This window comes from Bombina bombina, chromosome 2, assembly GCF_027579735.1.
Source record: "Bombina bombina isolate aBomBom1 chromosome 2, aBomBom1.pri, whole genome shotgun sequence".
NCBI lineage: Eukaryota > Metazoa > Chordata > Amphibia > Anura > Bombinatoridae > Bombina > Bombina bombina.
Window position 1 is genome coordinate 1,088,124,621 of NC_069500.1, and position 20,745 is coordinate 1,088,145,365.

Genomic DNA, 20,745 nt, shown 5'->3' on the forward strand with positions numbered 1-20,745 from the left:
ATACTTAAATGGATAGCAAACCTATAAAAAACTATTTCCAATATACTTACAGCTATTCCACAAATGTGCTCTTATTCCTCCTTACAAAAAACTGTGTCTTGCCTATTTGCCGAGGCCACTCTAAAGACACATTACCAGCAATGCTGCTCACCTTATTTTTTGCAGCTTTTTTAGAAGACTTCAGATGAATGACAGCCAATCAGGTGCTGTATCATTTGCTCCTTAGACACACAGCAGCACACACTTTCTGACTTGCGGATTCTAGACTGCATCTTAGAGCAGCAAGAACCCACTCTTTTTTTGTGTCTAGAGACAGAATTTGATTGGTTGTGCAGCCTGTTTGTTTGTTTTTTAATTACATTTTTTAAGATACTATAGTTGTGCATCTTTGGAGTAACAAGCAACACATGTTTCAATGCTACAAGTTCTTTTTTTTTATAGGTTTACTATCCCTTTTAACATGGGGTTCAAAAGTTTTATGTCTTTTATATTATGTCTGCCTTTTCCACTGAAAATATTGAAAGCATGGATTACAAAGAGAGGAATATAGTAAGGGTTTTGTAGGGAGAGAGAATTAGACAGTTGGATGCCATCATAACTGTATTGATTGTTGCCATTGACATTTCCTGATTAATGCTGTCTCTCAAAACAATATTTTATACCACGGACCACCTGCATGAAGGTCATAAATGCATTAACCATCACATCAAAACATTTGACTTCACCAACCCCCTAGAGGGAGCTTCATAAGTATGACCCTGTTTCCCAAAATATACATAACACTTTTTGTCTGTATAGCACATAATGATAAATCTCTACACAGCTTCATCTTGATATAATTTGCTTGAACTCAGCCTTTATGACTAAAAAACACTCAGAAATTGCGCTGGAAACAAAATCTGAGTGTTAAATAAGAACAGCTTGCTTTTCATTAGAGTTACATGTCACTTATAAGGGGCCTATTTATGAAAGGCCTGTCGGACATGATCCGACATTGCGGATCATGTCCAACAGACCTCGCTGAATGGGGAGAGCAATACGCTCTCCGCATTCAGCATTGCACTAGCAGCTCTTGTGAACTGCTGGTGCAACGCCGCCCCCTGCAGATTTGCGGCCCAATCGGCCACTAGCAGGGGGGTGCCAATCAACCTGATCGTATATGATTGGGTTGAATTGCAGCGATGTCTGTCCGCCTCCTAGACCGTTGCTTCATAACTGGTGTTTCTGGTGAGTCTAAAGGCTTGCCGGAAACACGGGCCCTCAAGCTCCATACGGAGATTGATAAATGGGCCCCATAGGCCCCATAGTGTTCACCATACCTTTATGTAAAGAGTTAAAAAACACTTTAATATATTCAATTCACCTCTATTTACACAACTTACCCATAGGGGCCGATTTACTAAAGTGCAGACCGACATGATACGATGTAGCGTATCATGTCCGCCGCACATCAAAAAATGCAGACAGCATACACTGTCAGCATTTATCATTGCACAAGCAGTTCTGGTGAACTGCTTGTGCAATGTTGCCCCCTGCAGATTCGCGGCCAATCGGCCGCTAGCAGGGGTGTCAATTAGTCAGATCGTATAGGATCGGGTGGTTTGAAGACCGCAGCCTCAGAGGCAGCAGACAAGTTATGGAGCTGCTTCATAACTACTGTTCCCGACGAGCCTGAAGGCTCATGCAGAAACAGAAGCATTAAGCTCAATTCGGAGCTTGATAATTCGGCCCCATAGTGTAGAGGCAGTTTAAGCATAACTACATAAATTGACTCTGAAGAGGGGAGTGTGTTTTAGCTGACCAATCATGGAGCTCCCTGTAATGCATTGCAGACAGCCAGGAGCAGCAGTGCACTACTGGGAACTAGCTGGTGATTGGTGACTGCACATATGACTCTTATCATTGGCTCACCCGATGTGTTCAGCTAGCTCCCAAGAGAATGAAGCATATTTATTAATCAAAGTAAACTGGAAAGTTGTTTAAATTTTAACCTCTATTTGAATCATGAAAACAATTGGTTTCACATCCCTTTAATGATTTGGATAGAAAATGCAGTTTTAAAAAACCCCAATGTACTTATATATTTAAATTTAACTATTTCTCTTGGTATCCTTTGTTGAAACATAGCTCCTTACCACAAAAGCATACTGAGATGGGCACAGGACTGTACATGTCACTACATATATAACATTGCTACAAACATTGTTGTAAACACCACTGCCATATAGTGCTCAAGACATGGCATGCGTGCTCCTCAGCCTGGAACTTTTGTTTATTTTACACACTATCTAAATTGTGAAATTTTCACTTTGACTTCTGTATCCCCTCAAAAACATATGGATTACAAATTTGTCTAGATACATAGCCATTGATATAATGATAGATACACTCATGGTGTAGCCAGAGTAAAATGAAACATGCATATTTCTGAAACATGGTGGCACGCATGACTAGAGTTAGGAAACATGGTGGCACGCATGACTAGAGTTAGGAAACATGGTGGCACGCATGACTAGAGTTAGGGAACATGGTGGCATGCATGACTAGAGTTAGGAAACATGGTGGCACGCATGACTAGAGTTAGGAAACATGGTGGCACGCATGACTAGAGTTAGGAAACATGGTGGCACACAGGACTAGAGTTAGGAAACATGGTGGCATGCATGACTAGAGTTAGGAAACATGGTGGCACGCATGACTAGAGTTAGGGAACATGGTGGCATGCACGACTAGAGTTAGGAAACATGGTGGCACGCATGACTAGAGTTAGGAAACATGGTGGCACGCATGACTAGAGTTAGGAAACATGGTGGCACGCATGATTAGAGTTAGGAAACATGGTGGCACGCATGACTAGAGTTAGGAAACATGGTGGCACACAGGACTAGAGTTAGGAAACATGGTGGCATGCATGACTAGAGTTAGGGAACATGGTGGCATGCATGACTAGAGTTAGGAAACATGGTGGCATGCATGACTAGAGTTAGGGAACATGGTGGCATGCATGACTAGAGTTAGGAAACATGGTGGCACACAGGACTAGAGTTAGGAAACATGGTGGCACGCATGACTAGAGTTAGGAAACATGGTGGAACGCATGATTAGAGTTAGGAAACATGGTGGCACGCATGACTAGAGTTAGGAAACATGGTGGCACACAGGACTAGAGTTAGGAAACATGGTGGCATGCATGACTAGAGTTAGGGAACATGGTGGCATGCATGACTAGAGTTAGGAAACATGGTGGCATGCATGACTAGAGTTAGGGAACATGGTGGCATGCATGACTAGAGTTAGGAAACATGGTGGCACACAGGACTAGAGTTAGGAAACATGGTGGCACACAGGACTAGAGTTAGGGAACATGGTGGCATGCATGACTAGAGTTAGGAAACATGGTGGCATGCATGACTAGAGTTAGGGAACATGGTGGCACGCATGACTAGAGTTAGGAAACATGGTGGCACACAGGACTAGAGTTAGGGAACATGGTGGCATGCATGACTAGAGTTAGGAAACATGGTGGCACACAGGACTAGAGTTAGGAAACATGGTGGCATGCATGACTAGAGTTAGGGAACATGGTGGCATGCATGACTAGAGTTAGGAAACATGGTGGCACACAGGACTAGAGTTAGGAAACATGGTGGCACGCATAACTAGAGTTCGGAAACATGGTGGCACGCATGACTAGAGTTAGGGAACATGGTGGCATGCATGACTAGAGTTAGGAAACATGGTGGCACGCATGACTAGAGTTAGGAAACATGGTGGCACGCATAACTAGAGTTAGGAAACATGGTGGCACACAGGACTAGAGTTAGGAAACATGGTGGCACGCATGACTAGAGTTAGGAAACATGGTGGCACGCATAACTAGAGTTAGGAAACATGGTGGCACGCATGACTAGAGTTAGGAAACATGGTGGCATGCATGACTAGAGTTAGGAAACATGGTGGCACGCATAACTAGAGTTAGGAAACATGGTGGCACGCATGACTAGAGTTAGGAAACATGGTGGCATGCATGACTAGAGTTAGGAAACATGGTGGCACGCATAACTAGAGTTAGGAAACATGGTGGCACGCATGACTGGAGTTAGGAAACATGGTGGCACGCATGACTAGAGTTAGGAAACATGGTGGCACGCATAACTAGAGTTAGGAAACATGGTGGCACGCATGACTAGAGTTAGGAAACATGGTGGCACGCATGACTAGAGTTAGGAAACATGGTGGCACGCATGACTAGAGTTAGGAAACATGGTGGCATGCATGACTAGAGTTAGGAAACATGGTGGCACACAGGACTAGAGTTAGGAAACATGGTGGCACACAGGACTAGAGTTAGGGAACATGGTGGCACGCATAACTAGAGTTAGGAAACATGGTGGCACGCATGATTAGAGTTAGGAAACATGGTGGCACGCATGACTAGAGTTAGGAAACATGGTGGCACGCATGACTAGAGTTAGGAAACATGGTGGCACGCATGACTAGAGTTAGGAAACATGGTGGCATGCATGACTAGAGTTAGGAAACATGGTGGCACGCATGACTAGAGTTAGGAAACATGGTGGCACGCATGATTAGAGTTAGGAAACATGGTGGCACGCATGATTAGAGTTAGGAAACATGGTGGCACGCATGACTAGAGTTAGGAAACATGGTGGCACGCATGACTAGAGTTAGGAAACATGGTGGCACGCATGACTAGAGTTAGGAAACATGGTGGCACGCATGATTAGAGTTAGGAAACATGGTGGCATGCATGACTAGAGTTAGGAAACATGGTGGCATGCATGACTAGAGTTAGGAAACATGGTGGCACACAGGACTAGAGTTAGGAAACATGGTGGCATGCATGACTAGAGTTAGGAAACATGGTGGCACGCATGACTAGAGTTAGGAAACATGGTGGCATGCATGACTAGAGTTAGGAAACATGGTGGCACGCATGACTAGAGTTAGGAAACATGGTGGCACGCATGACTAGAGTTAGTGGTGGAATAACCTTTTAAACATTAGTAGAAACAAACGATCGTTCAATATGCGTATCAGAAAAGTCCCGTCAGTATACAGAAGACATGACTTATTAGATTTTGCTGCAGTTTATGTACTGTACATACAGCTATTCAAAGTAAAGGGATAATTGAGGATTACAGCACTTACTGTACATCAAAAGCAAGACTATAGGAAAAAATGCTATTTATCTTACCAGTACGTAAGCAGACAAAATGCCAGCCAATTTCTGAGATGTTCATTTTATATATTACGATGAATTGTAATGCATATGTAACATGCTTTTGTGTTAAATTGAAAGAAATGGAAATATGCGCATGTATAGTTATTGGAAGTGTTGCTAATACACTGTTCCTTTGCTGTCATAACAAAAGACTTATGTATTTGCCCTTGAAAGAGCTCAAAACACGTCTATTTAAGATGACATACTGCAGTGCTCCAGATTTTAGAAATGTCTGGAAACTGAGGCTTTTAGACTTCACTGAGCTTGTAAACAGAGATAACTGGAATACAGGCATGAATCATAGGGACTGGAAGTAGCAATCATTTCATACACATTGCTAATGTCTTGTGCAAGCTTTGGACTGCTTGAAACAGACAGAATCAAAATACAACAAAATTAATTTCACAATTTAATCTACATATTTTGACTTAAAGCCTTAAAAAAACACATTTACTTGCATTCTATAGTTTACCCTTAATATTTGTATTTTGTGTAATTGATTCAGGCTTTTATAACTATGACATACAAGGTGTGTGCTTGATAGCTGTAATTACATATGAAGGGTGTATTTAAATATGACGTTTTGGTCTTATTGCTCATGATTAGTTTTTAGCTTTTTGTTTTCTGTACTCATGTAAGGCAATGGCATAAGATAAACCGTTTTACCAGTGGGTGGTAGTGATTTAAACTGTGCTAGTTTATTGCAACGTTTCTATGGAAGGTGCTATAAAGTGTCTTTAAAAGTCTGCTTGTGTCTGCCTGTTGACCCCACAAATGACTTAAAGAATAAGGTCTAAAGGCTGCAGCCACATTTCATAAATCCTTTATACAAACACAATAACTTAAAATATATAGTTCATGAAACTATAAAAACCCCAAAGGTGCTTGACCCCCAGAATTGTACCTTCCACTGGCTGTGTCACCAGGCACATTTCAAAATCTTCCCGTCCTTTAGGGAGGCACCAAAAACAGCATCAATTTAAAATTCACATGCCTAGCACCTACCACCTAAAGCTGCGACACCAAAGCCGAGGGAAGGAGGGAGCTTCTGGTTGCAGCTGTAGAATAGAAAGAGGAAGCAGCGTCTGCTACAAACCCCTCTGTAACATCTTCTACAAACCATCCCATGACCTACAGGTAACCCCAATCCATAGCCTAGGTGGGGTCAAAAAAACCCTACTTCAATTTGTTCATCTGGGGTTGCCTCTTTCTGTCTGTCTCAGGAGTTAATATCATTTTAAACATAGGAGCTTGACAGAAAAATAATAAATATAGCCATATTTTGATGCCTTCTTAAAGGGACACAAAACTTATTTTTTCCTTTCATGATTTAGATAGAACATACAATTTTAAACACCTTTCTAATTTACTTCTATAATATGATTTGCTTCTTTTGGTATCCTTTGTTGATTATATATAGGTAGACTCAGGAGCAGCAATGCATCACTGGGAGCTAGCTGAATACACCAACTTTTTTTAAGCAGTAGAGTCCCAGGACTAAGTTGTACACAGTCATTTAAATTTAAACAGCTTTTACTTTTTTCATTCAGAATATATTTTAAGATGTTTAACTGCTGCTGTTTCATATACATTATTTTGAATACCATATCCCTTTAAGGAACCTGTTGTAAGCATATGAATTAGGACACTTCAGAATAAGAATAAATACTACTGACAGAATAAATAGGTACATATTCAAGAGGGGGCGATATTGCAAAAATATTGTACTGTATGCTGTACCTGCACTGTCCTTTTCTGCTTACCAGAACTATGAACCAACAGCAAGTAGAAATGCTGAAATGTGTCTTTTGTATAAACTAACACGAAAAATATATAGAGTGAACAATTTTAAACAACGTTCCAATTTACTTGTATCATCAAATTTGCTTCATTCTCTTGGTATTCTTTATTAAAGGAGCAGCAATACACTACTGGGAGCTAGCTGAGCACATTGGGTAAGCCAATGACAAGAGGCATATATGTGCAGTCACCAATCGGCAGCTGTCGCCCAATAGTGTACAGGTAGCCCTCAGTTTACGCCGGGGTTAGGTTCCAGAAGGAATGGTTGTAAATTGAAACCGTTGTAAATTGAAACCCAGTTTATAATGTAAGTCAATGGGAATTGAGGGAGATAGGTTCCAGGCCCCTCTCAAAATTGTCATAAGTAAAACCTAATACATTATTTTTAAAGCTTTCAAATTAAGACTTTAAATGCTAAACAGTATTATAAACCTAATAAAATAATCACACAACACAGAATATATAATTAAACTAAGTTAAATGAACAAAAACATTTGCTAAACAGCGTTATAAACCTAATAAAATAATCACACAACAGACTTCACTTGCATTTTTCTGCAAACAGTTCTTTCTATGCATTCCAATCTGGACTGATATATAGACAGGAAGATCTTGTTCCTTTGAAATCTGCTCGATAGCTCAGGTCTGGTTAAACTGATTAATTTCAGCTTGCTTGGCTTTGCTGCAACACAAGAGGACAGCTCCACCTACTGGCTATTTTAATAAATACACTGCTTCTTAATGCTTTTCAATAGCAGTCACATGACTGGAAAAAAAGGTTGCTATTCTGAAACGGTGTAAATTGAACCGTTGTAAAACGAGGGCCACCTGTACTGCTCCTTTTTTTTTTTAAACAAAGGATACCAAGAGAACAAAGCAAATTTGATAACTGAAGTAATTAAGAAAGTTGTTTAAAACTGGTTAAATAATGACTATTTCAAAATCAAAATGTATGAATACAGCTAAAAACGTTCCTTTGTTAGTTGTTATACAAACAAAATCTATATTACATCAGTAACAGTAGCAAGGGATCATATATGAAAAACAATGCTTGCACTTCAAAGCAGAAACACTGATAAACTTCTCCTGTTCTGTGTAAACAATCTGGACAGACAACAGCTACGCGTTTTGAGGATATGCCCCTTCATCAGGTGTATAAACACTAATAGTTTCTTTTCTTTTTTTTTACAGGTACAGAGCGGTAGCATCCTGGAGCCGTGTCCAAGGAAATGGAATCCCCTTAATTACAGCAATTGAGATAATCTCCATTTGGGTTCTCTCTTTCTTCTTGGCAATTCCAGAGGCATTAGGTTTTACCATGGTAAAGTTTGATTACCGAGGTGAATCCCATGCGACTTGCATGTTCAATGCTACAACATCATTTCTGATGGTATGTATGAAATGCCTATCTTAGTAAATATACTGGTTATTTTGTGTTTTTATACATTTATTTATATGCTTGTTAGGAGGAATTATATCTGCATTTAACCTTATAATGTCTCATTTACATTGAGATGTAATTTACCAAACATTGCTAAATATTGCTTACCCTATATGGTTTACAAGGGACATTGTTAAGAAGTATCCTGTTCTCCATATACAAGAGCAATATTTTTTATCTGAACAAATATTAAGTAAACGTTAAATTTAAACTAAATACCAGTATCAATTATGTACTTCCTGTTAATACCCACTGACTTATAGATATTTCCTATTCCTGGTCAGTGAGCATTACCATTACTGATACAGTTGTATTAGTTTAAATTTGAATTAAATTGAAAAAATTGTTAAAGTGACACTAAAGTCAAAATGAGAATTTCCTGATTCAGACAGAGAATTGCATTGTAAAAAATATTCTAATTTACTTTAATTAGCACACTTCCTCAGGCATCAGCTCCTATAGAGCACGTGTAAGAGTTTACAGTATAAACATATGAGTCTGTGATTGGCTGATAGCTGTCACATGATACAGGGAGATGGAAAATTTAAGGAAATTTGGAAATTTTTATCAGAAAAAAAAATCTGCTGCTCTTTTAAATTTTTGTTTAAAGAATACTCAAGTCACAATTAAACTTTCATGATTCAGATAGGGCTTACAGTTTTAAACAACTTTCCAATTTACTTTTATCACCAAACTAGCTTTGTTCTTTTGGTATTCTTTGTTGAAAGCTAAACCTAGATAAACTGATTTCTAAGCTCTTGAATGCTGCTTCTTAGCTCAGTGCATTTTGACAAATTTTCAAAGCTAGACACTGCTAGTTCATGTGTGCCATATAGATAAGATTGTGCTCACTCCCATGGAGTTATTTGAGTCAGCACTGATTGGCTAAAATGCAAGTCTGTCAAAAGAACTGAAATAACGGTGCAGTTTGCAGAGTCTTAGATACAGGGTAATCACAGAGGTAAAAAGTATTTTAATATAACTGTAGTTGGTTGTGCAAAACTCAAGAATGGGTAAAAGGAATTATCTATCTTTTTAAACAATAAAAATTCTGGAGTAGACTGTCACTTTACCTTTAGATTCTTCTCTTTCATATGGATGGCAGAAGATTATTGTGTCCCTTTAAGTTGTTTTGCTTTTTCATTTCCACTCCTCAAAATGAGCACTGATGCCAGACACAAGAAATGGTTTCAAAATGTGTGTCCCTAACACAGGGCTGTGACTCAAGAACTGAAATAAAACATTTGCTAGAGAAAATAAATCCACCGTTTTGATCCCACCAATGTTAATTTAAAAAAATAAAAAATAAACATCAGAACAAGACTCCTTGGTTTGCAGCATTATTCTGAGGCATGATGGTTTTAATTATTTTATCCTTTAATACACCTATGCTTAACCTTAAGCTGGTCAAAGAGTAAGGGAATTAGATTTTACTTTCATGTGCAGTTTATTGCTTAAAAAAAAATCTAACTTAGAACAAAAGGAGCTTAAAAAGTTCAAGTTCAAAGCCAGGTTTTACACTTTGGTGATATTCTGAATCAGTTATAAGGAGATGAAAAAAAGGATTTATCTTAATTTTTGATGAAGAGCTTAGTGTAAGGGCAGTTTAAAGCTCAGATCGGGAACTCAAGAAAAATAGTATTTGATGTTGTATTATAAATGTCATTCTTTACCAAACATCAAACTGTAACTTTCACTTGAAACAGACTGGGCTTCCGAATCGTACGCTGTAATTGTTTTTTTTTCCATTCTTTGTAAAGATACAGTTTTGTGCAGTCCTGTTCACAGACTTGCATGTTATTCATTTTGCTGAATATTTTTTAAATAAATGCACTTAATATTTATTTATTGCAAGGTTCACCGTTCATTGACACTAGCTTCTCAATCTATATCTTCTGATAGTGTTTTTTATTGCTTTAAAAGGAACATGGAAGTCAAAATTGAAATTAAATTATTTATTAAAAATGAATTTAAAAAACGGAATACATTGCTTTTATTATATATATATGAGAGACTTCAGGACTCAAATAACACTTAGGGGTCGATTTATCAAAGGCTTTCGCCAGCCTTTGAGCCCATATGGCTGCAGGTTCTCACAAGAGAACCTGCTTGCCGTTTTTTAACAAGAAGCGGTCCTTAGACTGCTACTTTCCTAACCTTTCGCCACCTCTAAGGTGGCGAAATTCAATCTTCGCGGTCCAGTCCGACCGGATGGATTGAAAGCTCCTGCCCATGCGTGATTGGCTGTGCGCGGGCAGGGGGCGGGATTGCAAAATAGCGCTCGTGTGCAGTGGTAAATTCCTTCGGGGAAATTCGCCCCGCCAGAGGCGAGCTGCGGAGGACAGGGGCACGTATATGTGCCCCTGTTTGCCTCGGCTTGATAAATCTAGCCCTTAATATTCTAGCACAGTTTTGGCTTGCTCTATAGTGCAGCCTATAAATTTCAACTTGTAATATGAGCGCAAGTTAGCGTGTTTGTGATTTTAATTGAAAGTATAGGTTCTGCTAGAGTGACGTCAGCAGCGCTAACCCATCTCTAATAAATGTGATTTATCATAAACTTGTAATATCCAGTGATATTGCATATCGTGACCCGTCCTATCATTAGCGCGCCACTTGTAATCAGGCCCTTATTGGTTGTAGTGTCAGAAAGTTTGGTTCGAAAACAAAATTGTGGCAGGCCAACCTGAGAGTTGGGGGTATACAAATCAAGTTAGACTGTCAATTATTATTTTTTTAAGGTGTATATTTAAAAAACAAACAAAAAAAACAACAATTCTGTACAGCCCCATATCCGAGAAGGTTTCACTCTCCTAGTTAAAATAACAAACTCAATCCTTCAACATTGATTAGAAGTAAAACTATATTCTGCAGCTTTAGAATTCATAGTGTAACCTGAATGTTTTCATATGAGTGGAGCCTAAACATGAACTGCAGTCAAAATGCTACTTAATCAATCTCTGAAATCTCAGGGCCGGGCTGAGCATACTAAAGAGTATCGTGGTGTGCAAGGAAACTTGTTTAAAACTTACTCTTCCTGTTGAAAACTGTTTCCATCTGGACTGGTAGAGAAAACAAAAGCTTTACTATTTCTCTCAGTCAAGCCTTGATGCAAGATGAGAGGAACACATTGTTTATTCCTCATATTTAATCAATTGCAGACCTTCAACATATGTGGTTCATTTTTATGTGTGAGTCAGAAAATACGTAAGCTCTCACTTGTATTTTGTATGTGTTTATGCACACACACAAATGCACACAGACACGCAAACACACATGCGTGTGTACACACAAAGTCTACTGTATGCGTAAGGCTGACAACCATTCATTGCAAGGACTATAACACGGTTTTATTGCTTAAAGGCATTTCTCTTAACGGTTTTCATGTAGGACATGTTGACCCCTTCTCTTGCAGTCTACTTTAAGTAACCATGCATTTCTGGGGACATTTTTCTTATCACGGACAGTAAACACCTTGAGATCTTTATACATAATGCTTAGTTATGTGTAATGAAACAACTTTCAGTATATTTTCATTATTTATTTATTTTGTCCCCTTTCATGTAATTTATCTGTGAAAACTGAGCAATTTCTGATTCTCAGAACTTGAAATGCAATCTGTTGTCTTCTGAAGGCTATCTCTGGTATATATTTGTCCTTAATTGGCTTTATCAGTTAAGAACTGCAAACCAATGCATTCTATACTAACTTTATGACGGTGCCCTTGTATGCAGACATAGGGGTAAATTTATCAAGAGGTGAGCATACGCTGTCTGCATTTAACATTGCACAAGCATTTCTAGGGAAATGCTTGTGCAGTGCTACTCCCCTGCTCACTCGCGACCAATACGATCCGATCGGGATGATTTCAGTCCACCACCTATAAGGTGACGGAGAAGTTAAGAAACAGCGGTCTTATGACCGCTGCTTCTTAACTTCTGTTTCTGGCGGACTGCTCAGATTGGTTCATATAAATAAGGCAAATGGTGGGTGGAGTTTGGCTATTGAAAAATAATTGCAGCAAAAAGGATGTTAATTTGTTTTAACCCCTTCACTACCGGGACTTTCAGAGAAAAACTTATCCAAAATACTGGAGAATTTTAAGCACTTTTGCTATCACTCCATTTAAACAGAAATACATATAGGTTTATTATTTACCTGTCAAAACTATATATATATATATATATATATATATATATATATATATATATATATATATATATATATATATATATATATATATAGACAACCCAAGGTAATAGGTAATGATCTAGGCCCATTTTGGTATATTTCATGCTACCATTTCACCGTCAAATACAATCAAATAAAAAAAATGTAAAATTTTTCACAAACTTTGGGTTTCTCACTGAAATTATTTACATACTGCTTTTGCAATCATGGCACAAATGGTTGTAAAAGCTTACCTGGGATCCCCTTTCTTAAAAAATAGCAGACATATATGACTTTGCCATTGCTTTTCGGTAATTAGAAGGCCACTAATTGCAGCTGCGCAACACACTTCTATTGTTACCGGCAGTGAAGGGGTTAATTAAGAAGCCTGTAAGGTTAATTTTAGCTTTAGTGTAGAGATTACCCTCCCACTGGACACTTCCCACCCCCTGATCCCTCTCAAACAGCTCTCCTCCCCCCCACCCCACCCCCAACTGGTCACCCCCATCTTAAGTACTGGCAAACAGTCTGCCAATAAAAAAATAAAAAAAGATTTTTTTTTAATAATTATTTTTTATGCAGTGTAGGATCGCCCTAACCCTCCAACCTTCCTTATCCCCCCTCAAACAGCTCTCTAAACCTCCCCTGCGCTAACTAATGCCGCCATCTTAGGTACTGGCAGCTGTCTGCCAGTATCTATAAAATCCTTTATTTTTTTTTATTTTTTTTTGTAGTGTTGTGATATCAAACACTTTATAGCAGCAATTTCTACCAGAGAGATCCAGATCATCAAATATCCCCCTAAGTATCTACATTTGTTTCCATGAAATAGGAGGAACATCTACATTTTTAGGCTATCAGATGTGGACTTTTAAAGGACATGAAACCCAAAATTTGTTTGTCATAATTCAGATAGAGGAAGTAATTTTAAAAAGCTTTCCAATGTACTTATACTATCTAATGTGCTTTGTTTTTGTATCCTTTGTTGAAGAGCATTTCTAGGTAGGCTTAGGAGCAAGAATGCACTACTAGGAGCTAGCTGCTTATTGGTGACTATGCAAATATGCTTCTTGTTGTTGGCTCACCCAGTGTATTCAGCTAGCTCCCGATAGAGCATTACTGCTCTTTCAACACAAGATACCAAAAGTATAAAGCACATTTGATAATAGAAGTAAATTAGAAAGTGTTTTCAAATTATATGCTCTATCTGAATCAGGAAAGAAACATTTTGGGTTTCATGTCTCTAAGATCCAGTATTTTCAAATGATCTGTTCTCTCATTAATTGAAAACATTTTATTTCTTTTAAGTACTCATTTTGCATATAAAACACATACAACTTTGTACATACTATAATAAATTCAATTTAGTTGCCTATATTAGAGGAGTCAGGGTTTTTATCTTAGTTGTAATTAGTCTGGATAAGCATCTTTTATATACACCCATGTGTTATGCAATCTATATGTGTATAGGGATGCAGAATCACTCATATTTATCTCAATAGCTCCTAAGCAGGTACTGACATAAATATCTGTAACATTATGCTTTGTTCCAACAGACTAAAACGTTGGTACCCTATAATGATATAAATGTAATGAAATACAACACACCATTTTTCATTGATGACTTTCCCTGGAAGTTTTAAGAGTTTAGCATTCTTGTATTCCCTGGAGACATAAATAGGAATCGGTTGGGGGGCGGGGGGTTGTAGGGGGCTCATAAAGGATCTTTGACTAATTGAAACATGCAGTAATCTTTCACCTCTGTCACTTAAGAGCCACTTGTAACTCAAGTAAAAAGTCCCAATCCAGTAGGGCCCAGCAACACAAAACCTGATTGTGCTTTCTGAAATCACCACCAAGAAGCTTTGGGAATTTAAAGGCGGAACTCAAGCAGCTCCACATGTTTTTTATATTGACGAATAAAAACATAAAGCTAAAAAAAACAAGCAAGGTTCAGAAACTTACAATAGGTCAGCAGCAATGGAACCCTTTGGATTGTTTGACTTTTGCATTGCATTTAATATGTTATGAAGTTATTTATATTATAATGGCTTTAACATTACATTTTTTTTATACAGTTTTACAAAAATGTGAAGGACTGGTGGCTGTTTGGTTTTTATTTCTGTGTGCCCCTGGCGTGTACGGGAGTGTTTTATACTCTAATGACCTGTGAAATGTTGCACCAAAGGAAAGGAAGTCTGAGGATCGCACTCAGCGAACATCTGAAACAGGTAACTATTGATATAAATGTAGTCACATAATGTACATCAACAGTTAAGATCTGCGTTACAAAATATCTCTATAAAAATACATGTTTTATACGAATTTAACATGCATCTTGCATATATTTATCTTATTTCTTCTACTTTCTATGGATAGTTAAAATTAGGTCCTCCACTGACTTGTAGTATTCAGACTAACTGAAACATTCTGAGTCATGTAAAATGTATACATTCTAGTCTGTCTAGGCGAGAAGAAAATGCCCGATATTCACAAATGAAGTACAGCAAAAACAGAAAAAAAAATGAATTGCATATTATAATTTTTATAGGGATTTGAATTTAATATGTCCTTAGTTTAATTCTTCTTTCTTACCATTTCAGTTTGTTTTCCCCTTTTCCTGCGTGCGCACAAAAACATATATAAGTATGCAAATACGCAAACTAAACATATATAACGATGCACATATAGCACAAACACAGTATACAGATACCTACATACATCCAATAAACATGTATGTATGTATTGGTACTTGTAAAGCGCGGCTAATCACCCATAAGGGTCTCAAGGCGCTGCTCATTTTATCGACCTTGGAAGGATGAAAGGCTGAGTGGACCTCGCCGGGGATCGAACCTGCAACCCTTGGGATGCTACAGAGCTCAGCCACAGTGCCTTAGCATGCTGAGCTATCTGTCCGGAAACATATTTCACACCCAGCCTATACATATATGTGCGCACAAAGATGGTATTATGTATATATGCTGATTTGTGTAGATGCATTAGTCCAGTGACTCAGATGCAAATATAACAATTAGGCCACTCTAGCAATTCTCTTATTTTAGCGTAAATATGTATGTAGTTACAGATGCAGTACATCTATTTTTCATAATTTTAGAACTTTTTGTTCAAACAGGATTCTTTCTTTTTAAATATATAATGCATTGAGTAGTACTGCTGTCATGTTGTTTAAACGGGGAAAGCACAGAGTCTTAAAATGATTTCTGTAAAAACCCCAGTATAATAAGATGGCTGTAACAGCAACAGATACTTTTGCTCACAGTCTCCTCATTTCTGTATTGATATCATGCTGGGTAATTACTTCTAAAACATGGGCTTGACCAAAAGCCTGTTGAGAGGCTTAAGAACCACTGAGACTTCATAAAATAATATGATTAATGTGTACAAGTCTGAGGTGGTGTATGCTTCTCTTGCCAACACACTGAATAAAAACAAATTACATTTTTAATGTGCCCCATTAAAATTCTTGATAAATAATCCTTGTATTTTAGTGCTCTGATCTTACATAAATAAGCTATAAATAAAATATGAGTATTGTTGGTGAACAGATAGTCAGTTTAATGTGGCTGTTACTTATTAAAATTATCAAGAGCATCAAGAAATCTGATTAAAAAGGCCCAACCCTTTACAACACCAGTCCACACTACAACCACTTGTTCACTTTATCATTCAAACTTGTAATAATCACCCTGCATTTTAAGGGTTTGGCACTAGATTAACATCTGTTTCTTTTTAAAAGAAATGTTAAATGATACCATGGGACCATACTGTATATTCCAGACATTGTTTGATCTGTCTACCAAATAATATATATACAGTATGTCCATATTGTCCTCAGCAGAAAAGATACAATAAAAGGGTTTTAAGAAAGAACCAAGGTTTCTGCTTGGCGAATAAAGCTTTACACTTATTTCTTCAATAAACAACTAATATAATTTTAAAATGCAAATTATTCACAGGCCAATCTTTGCTTTGAATGAATCATTATTTTTAGTAGACTTGTGCAACCAAGAAAACTTCATACTGAATATTCGGGGAAATTAGTCTCCCCAAATATTCTTTGGCTGCACTATTTAGTACTGAATATTAGTTAAACTTACATTCATTTCCGTTAAAACCAATGTAAATGTTCAAAGCTTCAGGTAAAACAATTCACCTGTAGCTAGAATACTTACCTTAAAGGGACAGTATATACTCATTTTCATATAACTGCATGTAATAGACACTACTATAAAGAATAAAATGCACAGATACTGATATAAAAATCCAGTATAAAACTGTTTTAAAACTTACTTAGAAGTTCTAAGTTTAGCTCTCTTGAAAAGGCAGTTGGAAAGCCCACTGCAAGAGGGAAATAAGACACTCCCCCCTCCCCCTTCTTTTGCATATGAAAAGACCCTTTACACAAACAGGAGCAAGTTGGAGAAGGTAGCTGACGGTATTCACATAAAACTTTGGGGCTTGGTTAGGAGTCTGAAAATCAGAGCAATGTTATTTAAAAATAAGCAAAACTATACATTTTTAAAAAAAGAAAACTTTATGGGCTTTATAAATAGATCATCTACAAAACATTTATGCAAAGAAAAAATGAGTGTACAGGGAGTGCAGAATTATTAGGCAAATGAGTATTTTGACCACATCATCCTCTTTATGCATGTTGTCTTACTCCAAGCTGTATAGGCTCGAGAGCCTACTACCAATTAAGCATATTAGGTGATGTGCATCTCTGTAATGAGAAGGGGTGTGGTCTAATGACATCAACACCCTATATCAGGTGTGCATAATTATTAGGCAACTTCCTTTCCTTTGGCAAAATGGGTCAAAAGAAGGACTTGACAGGCTCAGAAAAGTAAAAAATAGTGAGATATCTTGCAGAGGGATGCAGCACTCTTAAAATTGCAAAGCTTCTGAAGCGTGATCATCGAACAATCAAGCGTTTCATTCAAAATAGTCAACAGGGTCGCAAGAAGCGTGTGGAAAAACCAAGGCGCAAAATATCTGCCCATGAACTGAGAAAAGTCAAGCGTGCAGCTGCCAAGATGCCACTTGCCACCAGTTTGGCCATATTTCAGAGCTGCAACATCACTGGAGTGCCCAAAAGCACAAGGTGTACAATACTCAGAGACATGGCCAAGGTAAGAAAGGCTGAAAGACGACCACCACTGAACAAGACACACAAGCTGAAACGTCAAGACTGGGCCAAGAAATATCTCAAGACTGATTTTTCTAAGGTTTTATGGACTGATGAAATGAGAGTGAGTCTTGATGGGCCAGATGGATGGGCCCGTGGCTGGATTGGTAAAGGGCAGAGAGCTCCAGTCCGACTCAGACGCCAGCAAGGTGGAGGTGGAGTACTGGTTTGGGCTGGTATCATCAAAGATGAGCTTGTGGGGCCTTTTCGGGTTGAGGATGGAGTCAAGCTCAATTCCCAGTCCTACTGCCAGTTTCTGGAAGACACCTTCTTCAAGCAGTGGTACAGGAAGAAGTCTGCATCCTTCAAGAAAAACATGATTTTCATGCAGGACAATGCACCATCACACGCGTCCAAGTACTCCACAGCGTGGCTGGCAAGAAAGGGTATAAAAGAAGAAAATCTAATGACATGGCCTCCTTGTTCACCTGATCTGAACCCCATTGAGAACCTGAGGTCCATCATCAAATGTGAGATTTACAAGGAGGGAAAACAGTACACCTCTCTGAACAGTGTCTGGGAGGCTGTGGTTGCTGCTGCACGCAATGTTCATGGTGAACAGATCAAAACACTGACAGAATCCATGGATGGCAGGCTTTTGAGTGTCCTTGCAAAGAAAGGTGGCTATATTGGTCACTGATTTGTTTTTGTTTTGTTTTTGAATGTCAGAAATGTATATTTGTGAATGTTGAGATGTTATATTGGTTTCACTGGTAAAAATAAATAATTGAAATGGGTATATATTTGTTTTTTGTTAAGTTGCCTAATAATTATGCACAGTAATAGTCACCTGCACACACAGATATCCCCCTAAAATAGCTATAACTAAAAACAAACTAAAAACTACTTCCAAAACTATTCAGCTTTGATATTAATGAGTTTTTTGGGTTCATTGAGAACATGGTTGTTGTTCAATAATAAAATTAATCCTCAAAAATACAACTTGCCTAATAATTCTGCACTCCCTGTATAATGTACCTTTAAAGGGACAGTATACTTGATTTTTTTTTTTATTATTTAAAAAGATAGGTAATGCCTTTACTACCCATTCCCCTGCTTTGTACAACCAACACTGTGATATTAATGTACTTTATAACCTCTACATCTATACCTGTTTCACGTTACGGTAAGTATTAACCCCTTCAAAAAAATAAAAGAAACAAATTAATGTTGACTATTTTCGTCAGTATTTTTTCGTTTTCTTTCATTTTATTTGGTGAATTCATTCAGATATTTGTTTCATTAAAACGAAAACGAATATAAGATTTTCGTCATCGATGTGCATTTGTGACAAAACAAATGCACATCTCTAATGTTAAGCATTTTTTTGTGATTAGTGTAGGTTTAAGAACAAAGATTCTGTTGCATTAAATACATAATTTTTTTCATGTTTTTTACGGAGTCAGTAGAATTGTAAATGTCACACTTGCCCCCTAAATAAAATGGATAACATTGAGCAGGCGACCATTTATTTATGTAAAATGGGAACAAGATTTACTTAGCTAAATCCAATAAGCTCTACATTATTGTAAGTTAAGAGAACTGTACGATGATACATGGTCAGAGTTAAAGCGAATTACCAGAGAAGGCAGTGAATATGCTGTAATCATAGGTAGCCTCCAGCTTAAAATACAATATTTATTCCACACATTTTATGTTTAGACATGAACATTTTTTATATATATATTTTGTTCACATTTTTCTTTTTAAAGAGAATATCATTCTGTCAAACATATATTCCTGTAAACGAAAACAATATTAATCACTGGTTATTGTCTCACACAGCGTCGAGAAGTTGCAAAGACTGTCTTCTGTCTGGTAGTTATATTCGCACTTTGCTGGTTTCCTCTGCATCTTAGTCGCATAATTAAGAAAACCGTGTACAACGAGAGGGATGTAGGCCGTTGTGAACTGCTAAGGTAATCCATTTATATACATAGTTGCTTTCAGAGGCTTAAAGAAAACTGAAAATAATCATTTTGCTTGTGTTTTTTAACTTGAGATCAGGTATGTGACAGAGCAAACATGTTTGCACTGGGGAACAAGATTAAATATATACTTTATAACTCTTAGAAAATTTGATAAAGGATTAGCAATCTTTATATAAAATGCCAGATTTGGGTATACCAGAAACCTAAATGATAATAGCAAATAAATCAGTAACTTCCTGGATGTCTATTATGTTATAAAGACTTCTATTCTCTTAAATTGGAAACCCGCTGTGTTTTATTAATGTATCTATACAGTCACCCTCATATAATTTAATAGAGACTAAGTAGGATCTCATCCTTTACAGCTTACTATTTACTGTATTAAAACCTATAATACCTATACCTAGGCTGACCATATTGCTGCTTTAAAAAGGGACACATATGAAAAATACATATGTCAGGGTTCTTATAACAGAACATTTTTCAAAGCATTTCTTTAAACAGCCCTGACATATGTATTTTTCATGTTTCCCTTTTTAAAGCAGCAATATGGTCAGCCGACCTATACCTCTATAGTTCATTATCATTGTAAAGTGATGTGATGGATAAGTGATTAGAATAAGAGAGCACTGGGCAAGCAGAATTCAAGAAAATGTAGATTAGTGATCTTGTAGAGCTTGTGCCCCCAGTAACTGCAAGGTTCAAAACAGGAAAGAGATTGAACCAGAGTGACAATGAGCTGTAAGCAAAATGCCATAGAAACCAATGGATCCTACAACCATTACAGACTGATCTCAGTAGTTCGTGAGCTCCACCTGGCACAACTTTATAGTATTATTTTTAAATTGCCTTCGTAAAAAAAAACTAAAAAAAAGAAACATTTCCTATAATTTATTAAGAGATGGTTTTGTCAGTAAAATCCTTTTAGATATTGACTTACATCATCCTT

At 37.5% G+C, this 20,745-nt stretch overlaps 1 protein-coding gene across 1 annotated transcript in view; it reads left to right on the forward strand.

Annotated features, from left to right (window-relative positions):
* The window catches only part of EDNRA (endothelin receptor type A), a 93,672-nt gene that overhangs the window by 67,412 nt on the left and 5,515 nt on the right, over window positions 1-20,745 (forward strand). The window contains exons 4-6 of the mRNA XM_053703718.1: window positions 8,237-8,435; window positions 14,735-14,887; window positions 19,651-19,784. Coding sequence (XP_053559693.1) covers window positions 8,237-8,435; window positions 14,735-14,887; window positions 19,651-19,784 — 486 coding nt within the window. The remainder of the gene's footprint in view (window positions 1-8,236; window positions 8,436-14,734; window positions 14,888-19,650; window positions 19,785-20,745) is intronic.